A 20,040-nucleotide genomic window follows, 5' to 3' on the forward strand; every position below is an offset into this window, starting at 1 on the left:
GAAACAAAACAGGACAATGTGAGAAAATGTCACCAGGACCCACTTTAGTTAGATGGTGAGGATGGCTCCATTTAATCTCTTCCAGTGTTTTCCAGAAAAAAAATCTTATATCCAAATTCATTAACTTGTTAAGCAATTTTTCCATGGTCATACTAAAGATTATTTTCTTCAGCGCATTTTAAGGTATAATTGAGGTGTTAGTATTTTTCATTATCTGCTCTAGGGAGGCATCATTAACACAAACCTAATGACCTGGGAAGAACAGTACAAATTACCCTAAGTTGTGTCCACAGCATATACTGAAGACTAAAATAAAATTGTAAAATAAATCACTTATCCAGGAAATAGACAACAAATTTCATTATAATTCAACATTATCATTTTCATTGTACTATGCAAATGTTGGGAATTAAAAAATAAAGATGGCCCTGTGCTAGAGGAGTGTGCAGTCTATGGGGAAATACTGACATTGAATAGTTATTTCAAGTAAAAAGAAAAAAAAAAACCGAAGGTTTAAGAAAAGAAAATGTATAGGATCGTGGCAGGGGCGGGGATCATGCAGACAGTGCTGGCAGTAAAGACCTTCTTGGCTCATATATATTCTTTATTCAACAATTATTTATTGAGGGCTCACTACATGTGAGGCACTATTTTAGTCACCTGGGATACAGCGGTGAAAAACAACATGCCAAGACCTCTGCTCTGATCAGGTTTACATTCTGTCAAGGGAGGCAGGCAATAATAAACCCAAGAAGTCAATTATTTAATATTTTATAATAGCTAAATTCAACAGAAAAGAGAAAAAGGAGGGTATTCAGGGATAGTGCTGCTGAGGTGACATGCAAGCACAGATTTGAAGGAGGTGAGACAGTTAGCCAGGCAGGTGTGTAGGTGAAGGGAAGTCCAGCAGTAGGAACAGCCCCTGCAAAGCCCCCGAGGCAGAGAGTAGCTGGCATGTCCGAGCTATGACAAGGAGGTGAGGGTGGCTGCAGTGGGGAGCACAGAGAGTGAGGAAGAGGAGACAAGTTCAGAGATGTACAGGAGACCAGACCCTTTAGGGCAGGGGTCCCCAACCTATGGTCAGTTGTATAATTATTTCATTCTATATTACAATGTAATAATAATAGAAATACAGTACACAATAAATGTAATGTGCTTGAATCCTCCCGAAACCATCCCCCTGCTCCCAGTCTATGGAAAAATTGTCTTCCACGAAAACGGTTCCTGGTGCCAAAAGGGTTGGGGACCTCTGCTTTAGGGCCTGGTAGGCTACTGTGAAACCCCCTTTTACTCACAAGTGACAAGGAGCCCTAACCAGAAATGTTCTTTCCTCACATCCTTGTCTACACACAGTCTCGGTTACTTCATGGCTCCACTGCAATGTGGTTCCTAACTTGATTATCACAGATACTTGCTATTGCCCATAGAAATCTTATTATTTCCACATACGAGCACATATATTCTCCTCCCTTACACCCCACTACCCCCACAATCTAGGAAAATTGCAGATCAATAAATAGAAGGGCTTGCCAGAACTCTGACGGGAAAATGGCATTAATGCGTTATTAAAGGTGAAAGAATAAAGCCCATTCATAAATCAAAGTTAGCTAATTTGAAAATGTCACCTAGCCCACTGTCACTCCGGGAAGGGGTGGGAGCTGGGGTGAATAGACTTCCCATAGACAATGCGGGGGTGGCGTCTGAGCACCCAGTCACACGCGTCTGTGTTTGTCATGCTGTCAGCAGTATAAGGAAAAACTGGGCCGAGGGAACATTTTTCACTGTGAACAGGACAATGAGAAAAATTAAACTGAAACATTAAGAAGAGAATTTCTTCTCATTTTGAAAAAGCATCCAAAAGCATGGCCTGTCAAAAAGAAAAAAAAAGTGACCCAGAAGACAACCCGCCTTTGCTGTGGTCCTTCAGATGACAGTTCTGAGACGGGACTGCTCTCCTCACCCAGAGAAGAACCATCAGACCAGTGACCATGGAAAGAAAAACCTTGCACAAGTTCTCGCTTATGCAAAGCACCCATCTTGAACAAGACACGCTTCACGCAGTTTTCTTCTTTCGATACAATAAAGATCTGTAATCCCTACAATGACATAATTGCAAGCCAGGAAATTCCAGGGTCAAAACAGAACCTATCTACGCATTGGCCTCAGGGGAGTCAGCCTTGTATACCTGGAACAGCCAACCCAGGCATTTTTTATGTGACGTTTCCTTTACAGCGACACAGCCCACACCTACATTTCTAAGGCAACCTTAACAGTCTTCGGATACCATATTTTGTATTTTTAAAGAAATCACCTATAACTTCTCAACATTTTTTTGATAGGGGCAGGGTAAACAGGGGAGAAAGGCAAGCTATGCTTTGTTTTTATCTGAACTATAACTCCTGTAACCGTGAACAATAAAAAAAAAAAGCACGTCAATCCTTGTAAGTATAGACTCTTCTACACAAAAAGTCCTGAAGATTATCTTAGATAATATTATATTGAGGAAAGTGATAGAACTAGACAGAGTATGAAGTGGTTCTATGTCTCTGTCAGCTGTTCAGCATTTTTAAGAGGTGAATTGTGAAGCTTTGACGGAAGTCAAAGTGCTAGAAATCCTGTGCTTAATTTGTCTCTTTTCATGTTAAAGTCAATTCGGTTCCAAACAGGGTCAGTTGCGCTACACAACTCCAGGGGGCATCCTTCATACTGTGGTCCACAGCATGGCCCCTCCTGGAAGTCTACAGTGCACATTCTGGGTAGAGATACCCAGTAGTTCGTCTCTTATTCATTTGGTCCTTCCCAAATATTGGTTTAGTCAAAAAGGATGAACTGACTTCCAGTGTAAATTTAAAAATGAACTACTTTGGCCTCCTTCTTTCTTAAGCTGGTTAAGTGCAATGTTGGACTAAAATAAGAAGAGCTATTCAGAGGACATTGTCCCTTTCCAGCTAAACTGCTGACGACTACTGTGAATATGAGATCAGCGTCTCCATGGACAGAAGTGGTCCCCTCCTCTATTTCTGCTGCCACCGTCCCAGTTCAGGCCCTCGTCAGCTAGGTCTCTTGCTGTGTGTTCTCCATGATAACACCTAGTTACCTCTCTGGCTTCATCTCCTAGCCCTCCTCACCTTGCATGTCCTACTTTGCTAACACCAAGTGTAGTCCCACACAACCACCTTCCTGTTTTGTGTCTCCATGACTTTGCTCACATTGTTTCCTCTGCTGAGAACACACTTCCTGTCGTTCTTCACCTGCCCAACTCTCAAGCCAACTCTCAAGCATCTTTTGGGACTAAGCTCAGGTCTGACCCTTCGACAAAGTCTTCTTAGTCATCTTCTCCTCGACCCACTGGCTATGGGCAGTGGCCCTCCTTTAAGCAAAAACATCCCATGCATTAAAATTACTTCCTTATCTCCTCCCACTAAATTGTACGCTCCTCCAAACCATGGCAATAGAGGAGTCCAGGAGATCAGCAAACACACCGTGTCTTTAGTCCTTGATCCTCATCAAGCTCCCCTGTGCAAGCAACTGGGGAGTTAACCCTCAAATAACATTCATGATTGGCTGTTGTCACTGCCATGGACCATCTCAACAAGGTTATAATTACATCACCTGGCCATTGCTTATGAGGTAATGAGTTGTATATTATGACTCATTTCTGGACACCCTAAAATCCCATAAGATTCCTTCAGAGAATCCGTTTGGGGCAGTGAGTAGGTTAAGTATTTAAAATATCTTGGAGAAAAATTGGCCTGTTTTGGGTGATTTGCATTGTGCTAACTGCCTTGGAGCATTAAAGATAAATTCCTGATAAAGTATTTCAATCATCAATGGTCAACTGATTCAAGGAGGATTAGCTCATGCTGCCCCAATATCTACAAGTCTGGTTAATACCAAAAGAGAAAAATGTATTAAATTCTACTGGGCCTGCACAGCTTCAAATGCTATTTGGTGAGCCAAATAAATGATCCTTCTTAGATCATTTTTAGATAGAAGGATGCTCACTAACATGGTCTGTCATTCAGAGAAGACTCTCCCTAAGTCGGGCCTAAAGAAATACTGAGTGTTTGGGGCTTAAAACCAAAAGTTACTAAGTTATTTGTCACGGTTAAAAAGAATGAGCTATGCAAAAATACTGGGAAAACTGTAAAGCACTGTATAACTAACATAATCAAAATTTTTTCTCCAATTCCCCTTTTTCTAGATTCTTGGTATGGTAAAAAAAAAAAAAAAAAGTATCCATTTTTTCCATTTCTTAAACAGATTAGACAATGACTGGCACAGAGCAGACATTTAAAAGCTGTTTGTGGAGTAAATGAATTGATGGAAGAGCAAGAAAGATAGAAAAAGAAAGATTAAACTACCTACCTATGACCAGGAGAGCAACATCTGCTCTGGTTCTCAGCATCTTCATCTAGTTGAACTAGATGATCTTGAAAGTTCTCTTCATGAGTTTTATGACCCTAGACTCGTCTGACCTCAGCTTCCATGTCAACCGCCTGCTATTCATTTATACCTGTAATTGTGATGGCCCCTTTCTTCTTTTTAACATGCTTTCAGAAAATGCTAAAATGTCTATTTACAGATGATTTGCCATTGGGAATATTTAAGATAGGCTGTTTTCTTAGAGCATCTCTAGACAGTTAAGAGTTCTCTCATCAATAAATTGAATTTACATGTCACTGAAGTGGGTTTCCTCTAGAGAGTTAATTTTGTCCAACAGATGGAGATAGAGATAGCATTTGACTCAAAAGACTGATTCTTTCCCATTTTTATATCTATCATGTTTCAAATCTATTTCCATTTGTAGACATATCTTTGGGACTGACCACATGCCTGATTTTGGTTTTGCATTGTGTTTGCAAATTTTAAGTACAAATTAATTTTCTGCATGTAAATAAACACCCAGACAGCCTGAGAAACTAAGCCTCAGATGTTTTTTGTTAAATATATAGTTACCTTGGAGCGGCCTCATAAGGCTTAAGGATCCAATAACCCACAAAGATTAACACTCATGTCACAGAAACAGGGTCCTAGGCTTGTCTCCCTGCAACATCCCCTAATTTACCGAGACTACTGACCATGACGCCCATCTTTGCTACACATTACAGGGACCATGCACTAGACAGGGTACGTGTAGCTACAAGAATCCCAAAACACAGTCCTAGCTTCAAGGACTTTATGACATTGTGAAGAATTCTTTATTTAGCTGAACCTCCACTCTGCTGAAGGTCTGCAAGGCCCACAGCATGACAAAGGTGAAATATCCACACAGCGGAGGTCTGCAAAGAGAAAATGTACAATTGCTATTGAGAACAAGTTGGAATCAGACAAGGAGAGAAACTGGCAAGAAAGCTGAATGTTTGATTATTCTGCAGTTAACACAGCATCAAAGTGCCTCGCAGAAACTTTTGCTTAGGTCATCCCAAAAATCAATAACACTGCTAATTACTATTCCAAGATCTGTGAATTTTTGCATTTAAACAGAAAGAACCACAGATGTCACAAAACACTATAGGGGGCTTGTGTTATATGACCTTAATTAAACCTAAAACAAAAAGTGACTAATCCTTTCTAATCTTTCAGAAGGAAAATATTTGTACTGTCATATTTGTAATATCAATATTTAATGCCTCCCTTTTAAAAATCTTCTTATGGGGAAAATCCGTTTTACCTGTGTGGTATACTACCAGAGAACATAATTGTGGAAGGATAAAGAAAAGTGAACAAAGAAAGGAAACTGTGTCAAATATTATAAAACAATATAGCAGCTGGTTTTTTATGAAAGAGCTAGCTCTGGTAATTGTAAAGCTACATGACAACAGCTACAGTTGTAAAATAGTCAAATCTCATTAGTTTGAAATTCGGCAAGTAGGAGAAACAAAATCAATTTTTAGCACTGGTGTGAATAATCTAGTATGTCATTTTATCTGCACTATAACAAAGCCCTTCTTCAGCCAGGAAACCTTTGAATAAGACAAGTTGCTAGTGAGAGGAATTAAATTATTCTGTGATTTACTCTGCCCTCCTTTTGGAAAACAAGGATCATACTTCACCGATATTTCTTTTACTAGTCATGGCACCTGGTGCTATACTTCTAAAAGTGGACAATTCTAAATATCTGTTGTCAAGATATTAAAAATCCTTTCTTGTCAGCTATGAAATGCTTTTGGCTTTGAAGAAGGCAAAATATTGGACTCATCAAATATTTGCAGAAAGAATGGTTTCTAACCTCAAAACACAACTTTCTCTAAAGGAAATGAATATGGGAATATATTATAATAAATACTTTAAGGGCAAGGGAGAAAGGAAAAGAAAGAATGAGAAATAGAAGACAAAAAGAAAGAAAGAAAATAATGTTTTATTAATACATAAGGGTTAAGATAATGCAAGATGTAAAACACTTTTTTTCTCTTGGATTCTCATACACCAACCTTTCTAATTCCCTTTACTCATGTCAATGGTTGTCATGAATTTCCAAATTCAGCTGGAGTTAAGGAAAACACAGAAGGCACTCAAGTCACGAGTGGAAACCTTATAAGCACTTTCACCCACCCACTCTTTTCAGGGAAGCCTTTTGCAGACACAAGAGGTATGCAATGACGGCAGACTACGTATGGGAGAGTACAGAGATTTCAATGTTATTCCCGATTCTATCCCTACTGCCCTAACTTTTAACTTTCCTTAACTCCTGTTTTCACATTTATAATTAAACTTTTGAGACGATCTTGAACTAGCCTCCAAGGCTCCAGGCTTTTCTCTGCTCACAGCCATCCTCCGCTTGGCTATCAGTTTTCTTTCCATAACACACACCTGTCTATCCTGCCACCTTGATTAAAACACCTGCCGCCTTCTTAAGCAAACGGGGTAAGATCCAGCTCCTTAGCGGGCCCAGCAAGGCCCTTGGCAACCTAACGCCACCGATCTTCCCCTGTTTATGTTCTACCTCTTTCCTCTCCCGACTCTCGCACTATCCTGTGTATTCACTGACCGTGAACACACCACACTTCTGCTTTTATATGTGCTGTCCCCACTGCCTGGCTCCCATCCTTCCCCCCTCCCACATCTGTGTAATATCACAGTCACTCAAGACTCAAGTTCCTTTCAAACCCTGAATTTCCTTGGGGACACTGGTTTGGATGTTTGTCCCCTCCAAATCTCATGTTGAAATTTAACCCCCAGGGTTGGAAGTGGGGCCTGGTGGGAGGTGTTTGGATCATGCGGGCAGATCCCTCATAAATGGCTCGGTGCCCTCCCGAGTTAATGACTGAGTTCTCACTTCATCAGTTCACGCGAGAGCTGGTTGTTTAAATGCGCGTGGCCCCACCTCCTCTCTTGCACCTTCTCTCGCCACGTGGCGCACCTGCTTCCCCTTTACCTTCCACCTTGATTGAAAACCCCCTGAGGCCCTTGGCAAGAGCAGATGATTCCTGCACAGTCTGCAGACCCATGAGCCAAATAAAGCTCTTTTCTTCATAGATTACCCAGTCTCAGGGATTCCTTTATAGCAACATAAAACTGAGTAACACAGACATGGGCCCCAAGCTCCCAAGCCAGTATAGCCTTTTGTTTTAAAATGCAGGTTTTATTATTATTATTCAGGTATGGCAAGGCCAACAGATCAGGAGATGACTGATACTGGAAAGATATTTGTTACTTGCAAATCCCAAGGGATGGGGGCAAGCCACACCACACAGGGCCACTGGAGCAGCTAGCGATGGTAGGCCAGTAGTCAAGGGGGGAGAGGGGAAAATGTAGGCAAGAGCCTTTTTTTGTGGATTCTGCAGGAGAGACGAGGCAAGGCAGGGTAAGCAGGTTTAGAATTGGTTAGTTAGAATAATTTCAGCAGGCTCTGTGGGGTACAGGGGCTCTCTCTGGTGGTCTGGTACCTAGCCCCGGGATGATTAGAGTAGGGGTGAGAGCGTGAGTGTGAGAGCCCAGTAGCGGGTGTGGGTTTGGGCTCTAGGTTGTTTAGTGTGCATATGAAAGTCACACTCCCTGGGGGGAGTTGTTTACTATCTCTAGGATTTGATGGAGTAGTCAGTCTTCCAGGATCAGCAAGCCTCCAAGACTTCAAAGCATCAGAATTACAGAAAACAAAAAGACATGATCAAAACCTTGGCATGATCCAACTATCCTACTGTAGTTTCTACAATGCTTTTATAATACTTTGCATTTAAATTGCTTACTTCTTTCTGTGCCTCAAGAACAGACTTCTCAACTTTGGAATACATAAAGATCGGAATGTAAACAAGTGAATAAATGAAAGCAGAGTGTGCTTGACAAAGAACCAGAGATGAATATTTTAAATAATCACCTAATGTTGAAACTCTCGAGGGATTTCAAAATCACAAAGGTTAAAATGACGACTTTGCATCCGGGAATATTTGTACGTAAGGTCTACAAATTCAGCCATGGGAGGTCCAATGCAGGACTGTTTAGCACCTGCCAAATCACAAGACCCAAATAAGCACTCCCTGTGATGTCAGCTGTGGGCCGGACCCTCCACCACATGTGCGAGCTGAGCGGCACCTTCTATTTATTCTGTATCTTCAATACAGATTAAATCAATCACAACAGCGAACCTCTGTTCTTCCTTTACGTTCTTCACTCAGCCCCTGAGATGAATATCCTTTAGCCCACACCCAGTTTTAACAAGAATAATAAACAGGGAGATAGTATGAGACAGACTCTTGTTTTTCTATGACGATATTTCCCCTTTAAGAAACAGGTGGAAAAAATAAGCAAAAATAATTGCAGAACAGATCTCTCTTAATTTAGTCCTTGATTATAGCCCATTAAATAAGAACCCCAGGGAGCAGCACGAGCCTCCCGTGAGGCCCTGATTGGAGGAGTGCGCTACAGTAAGTGGAGGGCTGAGGGTTTGCGGGAGACAGCAGGTGACCAATACATGACGTTAACCAAAAACAAAGAAGAACGGGGCAAAGCAGATCACGAAGATCAGCAGGGGGAAGGAAAACAGAACAAGGACCAGTAGGTGGAAAAAGAAAGGAACACACACTAATGAATGAGGTCATTCATTTAAGAACAACATTCATTCCCTCTGATTGGCAACTGAAAAAAAAACCACGGTCAAACCTAAGTGAAATTTATTACTTCCGTCAAGCAAAATCTATAACAGAAACATCCAACTCATTCTTTCTGCCAATTACAACAGCCTTCTCTTTAGGTCAAATGAAATCTCTTTTAAATGACTCTTTTAAATGAGACAGTGCAGGTGAAAGCACCTAACACGCCAAAGAGCAAATGAGGCGATTCAATAACTGTTAGTGTCCGCGTTCCCTCCCTGCAGGCAATTTGAGAAATGGCTCTGAAGTCATCAGATTCCCCCAGCAATGACTAAACAATATACTCATCTCTCTAAAATTGAATTTCATGGTTGGTGAGAAATGCAAGATTTTAGAGTAATTAGTTCACAAAAGGACTCAATGTGTGGTCCTTTGCTACTATTACTGCAACACTTTCTGACGTTGTCCTTGGCTCTTCCTCACCAACAGCCAACAGCCTCTGCGTTGGTCTTTTCCACCAGGCTGAGCGGGTACGTGTTCATCCACTTGGCAGACGTGGTGTTTCCTTTGGGTCTTAGTCAACCAGAACATGCCATTAATGGAAGTCATCGGCCAAAGCATTTCAGTGTCCTGGCTCCTTATCCACATGTCCCCCCTCCCTGCCTTCATATTTGGGTTGTGGAAGGGAAACATCATTTACCTCTTTTTCTTCCTTTGATTTTTATTGAGCTTTTTTCCACAGGGAGTAACCATGTAACTGAGATTTAGATGACTCTAGTGAAGTACTGACTGCTTTTTTTTTCCTTCCAGCTTTATTAAGATATGACTGATAAATAAAAAAATTGTATATATTTAAGGTGTACAATGTGATGATTTGATACACACACATTGTGAAAGGGTCACCACAATCAAGCTAATTAATATATTCATCACCTGTGTGGTGAGAACATTTAAGGTCTACTTTCTTAAAAAATGTTAAATATATAATACATTGTTATTAGCTATAGTCACCATGCTGTAATTCCATATCCAGAAATTATTCATCATACAACTAAAGTTTGTATCCTTTGACCAACATTTCTCCATTCCCGCACCCCTCAGCCCCTGGAGAACACCATTCCACTCTCTGTTTTCTTGAGCTTGACTTTTTTAGACTGTGCTTGTAAGTGAGACCATGAAGTATTTGTCTTTCTGTGTCTGGATTATTTCACTTAGCATAGTGTCCTCCAGGTTCATCCATATTGTCCCAAATGGCAGGATTTCTTTCTTTTGTTAAGTCTGAATAATATCCCATTATGTGTGTATATGTATACAGTACACACGTGCACACACACATTTTCTTTATCTCTTCGTTCATTGACAGACATTTAATTGTTTCTGTATCTTGGCTATTGTGAACAAGGCTGCAATGAATATGAGAATACAGGTATCTCTTTGACATAGTGATTTCATTTTCTTAATAAAGTACTATTCAGCAATAAAGAGAAATTAATTATTGAAAGATGCAACAGCATGGATGAATTATGCTAAGCAAAAAAAAAAAAAAGACAGACACAAAAGCACAGGTACTGTAAGATTTCGTTTCTGTGAAACTCTAGAAAAGGTCAACTGAATCTACACTGACAGAAAATCAGTTTTCCTGGTGTTAGGAATGGGGAGACTGGGAAGGAGCACAAGGACAACCTTTTTGGATGATAGAAATATTTTATATCTTGATTGTGGTGGTGATTACCTGAGTATACAAATGTGTCAAAATTCACTGAAACGTGGGCTCACATGGATGCATTTTATTATATAAACTAAACCTCAATAAAGTTGATTTTGAAAAAACATATCCTTGAAATAGAATCAAATTTTATGTGAGTTTTATTTATTAATATTATTCTTTTACCCATATGGGGTTAATATGTCTGATTACTCTGAAAGTATTATGAAAGGAAAAAATTATATGTGGAAGCAATTACTGAGACCAAATGGCTTTCTGTTCTTTTAAGAGTTAGACAATGTTAACAATATTGCTTTATGTGTCTATAAAGAGCCTTATCTTTGGGTACACTGTATTATTATGTACCTGTACGATACTACTTCATAGCAGTAGCTGCACCTTGCAAATCTCCCTTTACATTGCTTAACTGTTAATTCTGACATACAGATTCTGTTATACACCCACAGTTCTGAAATGGAGGAGGCTTTTGCTCACCACCTACAACCCAAAAATCGTGTGCCAGTTCAGGAATTTACTGTCTGGACCAACATCTGCCCTGCATTCCCCAAGAGGAAGGCCAGCAGCTCCAAGCAGCTGCAGACACGCCCGTGAAAAGAATGTCCCTGTCTGCTGCTTTTTAGGGGAGAGGGAAAGAGAAAATAAGACTGCCAGATGGCTACAACTCATTACTGCCTGGCAGCATTCAGGGTGAAATGAGAGTGAATTTATCAGCATTCAGGAGAAATGAATGGCAAGGGGAGATGTGTATTGATGCTATTTTAGAGCAAGTCAAATTAAACCTGTAGAACTGACAACATGCATTAATCTCCCTGTTGCCTCCAGTAGCCACGCAAATAAGCTCCTAGTTTCTTTATACAAACAGCTGTTATTTTGTTATTTTCTTGTTACGATCTTAACAACAAATTTTAACGATGACCTGGTAAGTTACCCCTAGTGATTAATACAGACTTGCGCATTATACTTACTCTGCTAATGAGAGAATGTAGCCTATATTACAGCAATGAATCTCAGAAGTGCAGCTGTCTGACAGAAAGCAGGGCTTGTGCAAACCAGCAGTCAGATTTGTCAGTCATCTGCAAATGCTCAGGCTTAAATGAGCGCCACAGATTTACTTTTTGGATATTGCAGAAGTCGCAAGGATTTTTTTTCTAAAGAGAAATAGAAATAAAATTGTGGGTTTTAAAATAAAAGCATTCCAATTTATATTTCAAAGGTCAGCTATAATTCTGCGAAATGGAATAATCACGTTGGATTACCCTCTGTGACGTGTATTTAGTAGGAATAATACTAAATTGTAGAAAAAGGCTGACCCTGAATTAAAAAATAAAACATTAAATCAATCGATGGTGTCTGGATTAAATTTAATTGCTGTTCAGTTGAAGCTCCTCTCTGACATGTCCATGGAGTCTCTAGCATTACTTTTACCTCCCTTTTAATATTGAATATGGCCAGCTTTGCTAAATGCCCCTCCGGTGGGGGCCTACTAAATTAGAGATGCCTTCCAGAACCTCCAAATACTCAGAGAGACCAATTAGAAGAGGTCAGCCTCCTACAGAAATGATGGCAGGAAGCACAAATTAGACAATTACTATTTCTCTCAGGTTTGATTCTTCTGGAAAATTTCTACTCTCACTCCGCAGCAGATCCAAGTTTTGAGTAATGAAACTTACACATTTTGGGGGGTTCTATTTAAGAGAAAAGAGTGCAAAACTGCAAAAACACAATCGTATGTGAAAATATTTGCTTAGACTGAGAAAAGAAATCACAACAAATTAAAAATTGTACAAAGCTGATGAATCAATACAATGTTTTATATTCTGAGGCTTCTAGCACTCTTTTGGTTTGGGTTTTTGACCTCCTCCAGGAAATTTCCTTTTCACCACATTTGAATTTTGGTACAATCAATAATTTTGAATAACATATAAAATTAATTCAAAATGAAGGCATTCACAAAAGGGATTGAATTTATTTTTAAATTGCTGTTATGTTGTATAGAACTGTATAACTGTATTAATTATTTACATTGCATACTGTGAACTTTAATAAATACAGATAGCTTCATTACTGGAACAGTCATTTCTTCAGGACCTGCTCTGCCAGGTGGATGGATCATCTTCAAGCTCTTTTGTACAAAACTATCATACTTTGTCAGGACAAGGCCATGGTACATGCTAACGTGTAATCCAGTAGTTTGGGATGCATAAAACATGCAACTGCACACAAAGGTACACTCACTGTTTGTAGCGCTACTGCTACTGGTTTTTGTCCTCAAACTCAGGAGTTCTGACAAATTATACTGTACATAATATCCACAAAAATGTATACTGTGTTTGTAACTGTAAACACTGCAGGACAGAACTTTCATTTTGACTTGGCATCAAAGACAAGCGAATCTTCCACTAATAATTTTACATGTATGATGTTTGAAGGCATTTTACAGAGTAGCTTCTGACTCTATATATTTCAAACCTTATTGCTTCTCCACTTTCCATGCACTTCTGAAGTCATGTGCGTAGGATATGATCATATTGTGGTAGAACTTTTTGTCCCTGCGTCAAGAGAGGCAGCATAGTAGGTGGCAGGAGTATTTTGTGGAAGTCATTCCTACACCACAACAGCTAACCACAGCTTAACTATATACAGAAATGACTACAAACCACATAACATACTACTAACCTAAACTAAATATGTCCCCAACTCATCTTCCCTAGACACTGTCCCCAAAATGTCTATGGCAGCTCCACCACTCCTTGACACAAGGAATATGGCAGAGGGGAAGTTGGAGTGAAAAGAGACAGACTATTAATCACTTGTGGTTAATATATCTTTCTGTCGCAAACTTTACAAAATCTATGACCATGTGCACGTATTTCCAGCATCCCTCCCTGGGTTTTGGAAGGGCCCATGAAAGTGAGGGGCACTGAGATTTAAACTTCATTGGCTTCATGGTAAATCAGCCTCTCTTATTTCATAAAAATGTTGACTGGCCAAAACATAATGGGTAGAGGGAGAGAAAACATGAATCAAGCAGAACGTCCATATCTGATACTCCAAATTTGTTCAAACGACAAATAACTTTTTGATGTACCAGAGTGCCCTCATCTCCCAAGACCCCAGAGTGCAAACACTCATCCCTATGCTATTCCCAGAGAGCCACTATTCCTGTCACAGCCTGTTGTTAATGACCAGAAACATCTAGTTTGTACCACCACTACCACCACAGACAGGATGGGATTACAAGGAAGCTGTGTTCAGGTGGGAACATCCCAATGATCATTTTTCTATAAACAAAGTAACTGCAAAGTGGGATGAGCTGACACTGGAAAATTTCATGAACAATAAGACAAAAGTGATGTTTCTTGAATTGCTAGGGGCAGACTGTACTAGCAAAATTTACAAAAACAAAAATGAAAGCCAATAAAACACAAAAAAATGATAAATTTCTTCCCTAACTATTTGTTCCCCACTTAAGAACTCCAAACCTGTATGCTGATACTTACGTTCAGAGGACCTGGACAAACCTCCTTCTATAAGTGTTCCATACTCCAAAGTGTATTCTGCAGACCCTAATCTCCTGAGATTCTCCTGGCAAAAAGAAGTTTCGGGAAAGACTGCACACTGTATGTTACAATGCATCCTACCAAACAAAGGCTCTGAGAAACTTTGCAGTAAAGAACCTACTTATCCCAGTATTCTCCACACTAATTAGCCATTCTCCAAGCAAGGTCTAAGAAAATGTGGTAGAATTAGAGCTGCACAAACTGCACTATGGGCATAGTTCCTTGGCCTATTGTCAGTATTATCGAGTTTCTAGATCAGTGTTTCTCACAAGTGTATTTTCTACCACTTTTCTCCTTCCTCAGTGTGTTCCAGCCACAACAGGCCTTCTCCCTCACTCTCCATCGGGCCAAAAGCATTCCCATCTCAGGGGTTTAGTGCTTACTGTTCCCTCTGCCTAGAACCCTGTCCCTCCAAATGTGTAGCGGCTTATTCTTTCACTGCATTTGAGTCCTTGATCAAAAGTCAGCTTTTCAGAGAAAACTTTGGTTGTGGACCAAATTGTATCCCCTTCGCCCCTGCCAAATTCATACATTCAAGCCCTAACCCCCAACGTGACTGTATTTAGAGATAGGGCCTTTCTGGAGGTAATTAAGATTCCATGAGGTCATAAGGGTGGGGCCCTAAACTGATAGGACTTGTGTCGTTGTATCCTATGAATTTACATACATGCCTACATATGTGAAGAAGAAGAAGAAGAAGGAGGAGGAAGAGGGGGAGGAAGAGAAAGAAGAGGAGGAGGGGCACACACACAGAGAAAAGGCCATGTGAGGACACAATGAGAAGGTGGCCATCTGCAAGATAAGGAGGGAGGTCTCAGAAACTAACCTTGCTGGCGTCTTGATCTTGGACTTCTAGCCTCAAGAACTGTGAGAAAATAAATTTCTGCTATTTAATCTACCCATTCTGTGGTATTTTGTTATGGCAGCACTAGCAAACTAATACACCTTCCCTGACAGCCCCACCTAAAATTAGCACTTCTATTATTCTCTCATCTTCTTGTCTTGCTTTGTTTTTCAGTAGAGCACTAATCACTACTCAACATTATGTATGTGTAGCTCTAAGAGGTTGAGAGGCTGTAGAGTATAGTGAAGCATAGAGGATAAGAATTTGGGCTCTGGTTTAAATCCTGACTGCCACTTTGTAGTTGTTTGATCCTTGACAAGTTATTAATATGAAAGTCCCATGAGCTTCTTCATCTGTAAAATGGTGATGACAGATATGATTCTTACTTTGAAGGCATCGTTACAGGAATGTAATGAGTTCTAACATGTGTAGTGCTTAGACTATACCTGGAACAGCACGAGCATTCAATAACGGTTACCTGCTGTTGCTTTTTGTCTGCCTACCTGACTGGAACATAAGCTCCACAAGGACAGACGCTTTGATCCATGAATATGTCCACATCCCCCAAATCAGTGCCTCTAGGGCACATGTTGAGCCCTCAATAAATATTTGTTACCTGCAAATATGTATAATGAATGGTGGGCCTTTTCTCAAAGTTCACAAAGTGGAGATTTTTTTTTTTTTTCCGCATGAACACCTTGTAACCTATTGCCACATGATTTTAAGGGCCCTTATCTTTCTTATTTTTCTAGTGACAGCCATGCTTTTATATTATATTATAACATAATATAATATACAATAATACATTATAATAAACAATAATATAAGATACAATATTGTTTCTAGTGACAGGTATCTTTTTTGTTTGTTTATTTCAGGATACTATGAGGTACAAGCATTTTGGTTACATTCTGTCTTTGCCTCACCCAAGCAAGGATTAGAGGCATGCCCTTCCCCTCTACAATGCTCACCATAAGGGCCCTTATCTTTGTGTTTACTGTAGTATTGCTGCCAAGTGATACTGCTCTAATTGACATAAGCTAATGAGCAAAGTTCAGAGGGGCAGTCAACAAGAACCGGAGGAATGTAGGCTTTCATACGCAGAAGAGTTCTCACTGGAATAGTCAGAATTACATTTACATGGTGAGTGATGCTTCATTTCAACAAAACATCACCCATGGAATTAAATCAAACCATTTCATTTGAAATTCATTAGTTTTGTTTGTATTTGGTTTTTTGTGTTGGTTTTGTAGCTGTATGTAATTTGATATTCCAGATATCAGTTGATGGTTCTTTGGCACCTTCTGCTGATGAACGTCAGGACTTGCATTGCTCCACAGTGTGTCACTGCAGTGAGTCATTCTTTATGGCTCAGTCAGACAAATGCAGAATCCAAGTCAGATACCTGGCAGGTTTGGCATAAATAGTCACAATTGGCTACGATAGGCCAGCTGTCACTAGTAGTCCATAGGTGCTATGCCAGTAATCTCCAAGGAATTTTCCCCTGAATTTCAGATTTTGTAATCACTTTTGCCTTAAATCATCATGTAAATCAACAGTGAGAGTATTTGCTACTAAGGAAATGAACAGGAGGGCTTAAATCCCGATATAATATGTCCTTCATTTTCACCAATGTAGCTATTTCTAATGACATTAATAATTGTTCCTACAAGGCAAAAATCCAGGTAAAGAATTTGTGGTTATTGTGGTAAGAAACTTCACACTCCCTATGGGACGCCACCCCAAAATCTGATAAATCAGAAAGATTACCAATGTTCCAAACACTCCATCTTTCTATAGCTCCTGTGTCTACCAAATGTAGCCCCAAGTGACCATTTTAGATTGAGATAAGAGCCTTTATAGATCAAAGTTCTCAATCTCTGAAGGATATTTTAATCAATTCTGATGTTTAATCATCTAGAAGTTTCCATGATGAGGTATTTTTTTGTAAATTAAGAAAATCTTTTACACTAGCAATGAACAATGAGAAATTAAAATTTTAAAAGCAATACACTTTACAATAGCATAAGATATAAAATATTTAATACTTGTGATAAATCTGAAGAAAGATGTTCAAGACTGGCATTCTGAAAACTACTGTTGAGTGGTGAGAAGTGCAGATCCTGTTTCAGTCTTCTGCATGTGGCTATCTAATTTTTCCAGCACCATTTATTGAATAGCGATTCTTTTTCCCAGTGTGTATTTTTGTTTGCTTCGTCAAAGATCAGATGAAAATATGAGGATGGTTTTATATCTGGGTTATCTGTTCTGATTCATTGATCTATGTCTCTGTTCTTGTGCCAGTACATGCTGTTTTGGTTATTATAGACTTGTAGTAGTATAGGTTGAAGTCTGGTAAAGTGATGCTTCCCAATTTGATCCTTTTGCTTACGGTTGCTTTGGTTATTTGGGCCCTTTTCTGGTTCTGTATAAAGCATAGAATTATTTTTTCTTGATCTGCAAAAAATGAGAGATGTTAAAGACCCAAATAAATGGAAAAATATATCATGTTCATGGGTCAAAAGACTCAGTCTTGTTAAAATACTGATTATCTCCTCATATTGATCTATAGATTCAACACAATCCCAATCAAAGTCCCACCAGGGCTTTTTTTACAGAAATTGATAAGCTGATTCTAAAACTCCTATGAACATGAAAATGATCTACTGTTCACTGCTCAGGAATGCCAGGCAAGCACCCCAAAGACCCTCTCAAGTTCTATTATTTTGTAAATTAGGGTACAGACTTTACAGCTGGGACTAAAACTCTGCAAGACCACGCAATCTCCCTGATAAAAAGAATTTGGGAGGCGCTAGCAGCACCTTGTCCTTGATAGATCTTCCAGTCCCTCACTAAAAGGGGCTGGAGACAGGCTTAGAATGTGAGAGGAGGAACGAGCCCAAAAAGGTGGTTGCCAATTCCTCCCCACCAAAATTGCTCCAAATTCTCCAAAGGATCCTTTGAATATGGAGATGATTCTTTTAGTCAGTTGTAGTTTATAGACCAGTATCTCTGGAAAATTTTCACTAAAGCCATCAATAAACAGCTCAACGTAGTCAACAATTCCATGTCAACTTTGACATTTGTCAGTTTATTGATCTTTCTTTTCCCAGAAACTTTGGAGTTAGCACACAACCCATGCCATTGTCATTTAGGGGCCACCTTCTACTGCTAAGGGTGGGCCACAGGAAAGGGCCAGCTGGGCAGAGTGAAGGGTGCAAGCTAACATGGCCCGCTAACACTGATGCATTGAGTGGAGAAGGAGCCACCTCACCAGACACTCCACCATGTTTCCTTGTGGCCATGATCTGTTTGTGTCTGTTCCCACTCTCTGAGGGGAGGGACCATGACTTACTCTTCCTTGCACATCCAGCACCTAGTCCAGAGGTTGGGTTCTGATAGAATTAAATGTTTGTTGAAAGATGGATAAACCAATTCACCTCTCAGAGAATTATTCAGAGTAGCACACCTGGAAGCTCACATTACTGTCATTTATTTATTTGCTGTTTTTCTTACTTACCTTTATCTAGGCGTTCAATGAAGGCTTGCCAAATGGGATCAAATGGGAAGAAAGAACATGACAAACATGTTCAAACATGACAAAGCTTCCAGAAAGAGTTTTTCAATGTGGAAATAATCTAATTTCTCTTTCCTTGGTCTTAATTACATCAACTATGTATGAAGAAAAATTCACATTTTCTAGATACAGGCACACAGATATAGTAGCATGACTATTAACACATCAACTGCCATGTGAGTTGCATTTAACTCATGCTACTTTTGAGCCTGGGGCCTCGTGAAGCATATGCAACTGCAATTGGTTCGTGAAAATCTTACTTGTTGATGTTCTTATTGTTACAATTAATATTGACAATTTAATTGCATATAACTCACGCACAGAAAACAATAAAAAATAACAAATTTTTCATTAAATTAGGAATGATCATTTGTTTTTCAAAGTTTTTATTCTATTTTTACAATAAAACACTGTGGCCCCAAGGGAAAAAAATTTTTTTTTCTAGTGTGGCAGTCCATGTGTTAAGTAATTTTTAACTCTAAAATTTAGAAAGTGTAGGAAAAACTCTTCCTGTACCTGGAAACATATAGAAAAAAAAAATATATATATATATATATATATATATATATATAAAACAATGAGATTCACTTGAAGTCAGGTACTTTTCATTCCAATAGACTGAATGCAAAGAAATCTTAGCCTCCCAGGGTCATCCCCACCCCTGTCAGATAAATTCTCATCTGTGGAAGAGTTTGGAAGATCTGCCTTTCAATTCCTCTACACTTTGTAGCTGAGTTACAGAGTAACCTGCCAGCAATCCTATCAGAATTCATGGAGCTATTTAAATAGAGCAAAGTCCACAAAAGTTCCACCGAGAGGTGCTGAGCAAAGGCCAGAGCCCCAGAAGAAAAGAAGCACAGACTCAGAGCAAAGCTTCCCCGTCCCGAGTGACTCCCACCCGGCAGGTCTATGCGGCTGACCATGAGTTCTGTGCTGTCGGCTTTCCTGGAGGAGCTTCCCGGCTGGTTCCTTTTCTTTGGGATCTTCCTGCCTGTGACCTTGCTGCTGCTCCTCCTCATTGCCTACTTCAGGATCAAACTGACTGAGGGTGAGCATGAAGCCACCCAGGAAGGGCTGGCGTCCTTCCCTGTGGCACACCTTTGAAACAGGCCAATGCATTGCCAGGGTTTCTGGGAGGCCTGGAGAAACACACCCTTTTGATTTGTAGGTACTTCTCCATAAGCCCTCTCTCAAGATTTGGTGAGTTTGGCAGAGCTTGAGCCTTTCAGCAGTGTGGATCGTGGGCTAGAATGTGAGGGCAGGCCAGCTGCAGGGACTCCTCGACTGTAGCACCTCACAAACTG

At 39.9% G+C, this 20,040-nt stretch overlaps 1 protein-coding gene across 1 annotated transcript in view; it reads left to right on the forward strand.

The window, feature by feature from the left end:
• The window catches only part of SMLR1 (small leucine rich protein 1), a 62,398-nt gene that overhangs the window by 35,544 nt on the left and 6,814 nt on the right, over positions 1 to 20,040 (forward strand). Inside the window, 2 exon segments of the mRNA XM_045542245.1 lie at positions 19,526 to 19,631; positions 19,633 to 19,784. Coding sequence (XP_045398201.1) covers positions 19,526 to 19,631; positions 19,633 to 19,784 — 258 coding nt within the window.

The sequence above is a fragment of the Lemur catta genome, chromosome 2, assembly GCF_020740605.2.
Source record: "Lemur catta isolate mLemCat1 chromosome 2, mLemCat1.pri, whole genome shotgun sequence".
Lineage (NCBI taxonomy): Eukaryota > Metazoa > Chordata > Mammalia > Primates > Lemuridae > Lemur > Lemur catta.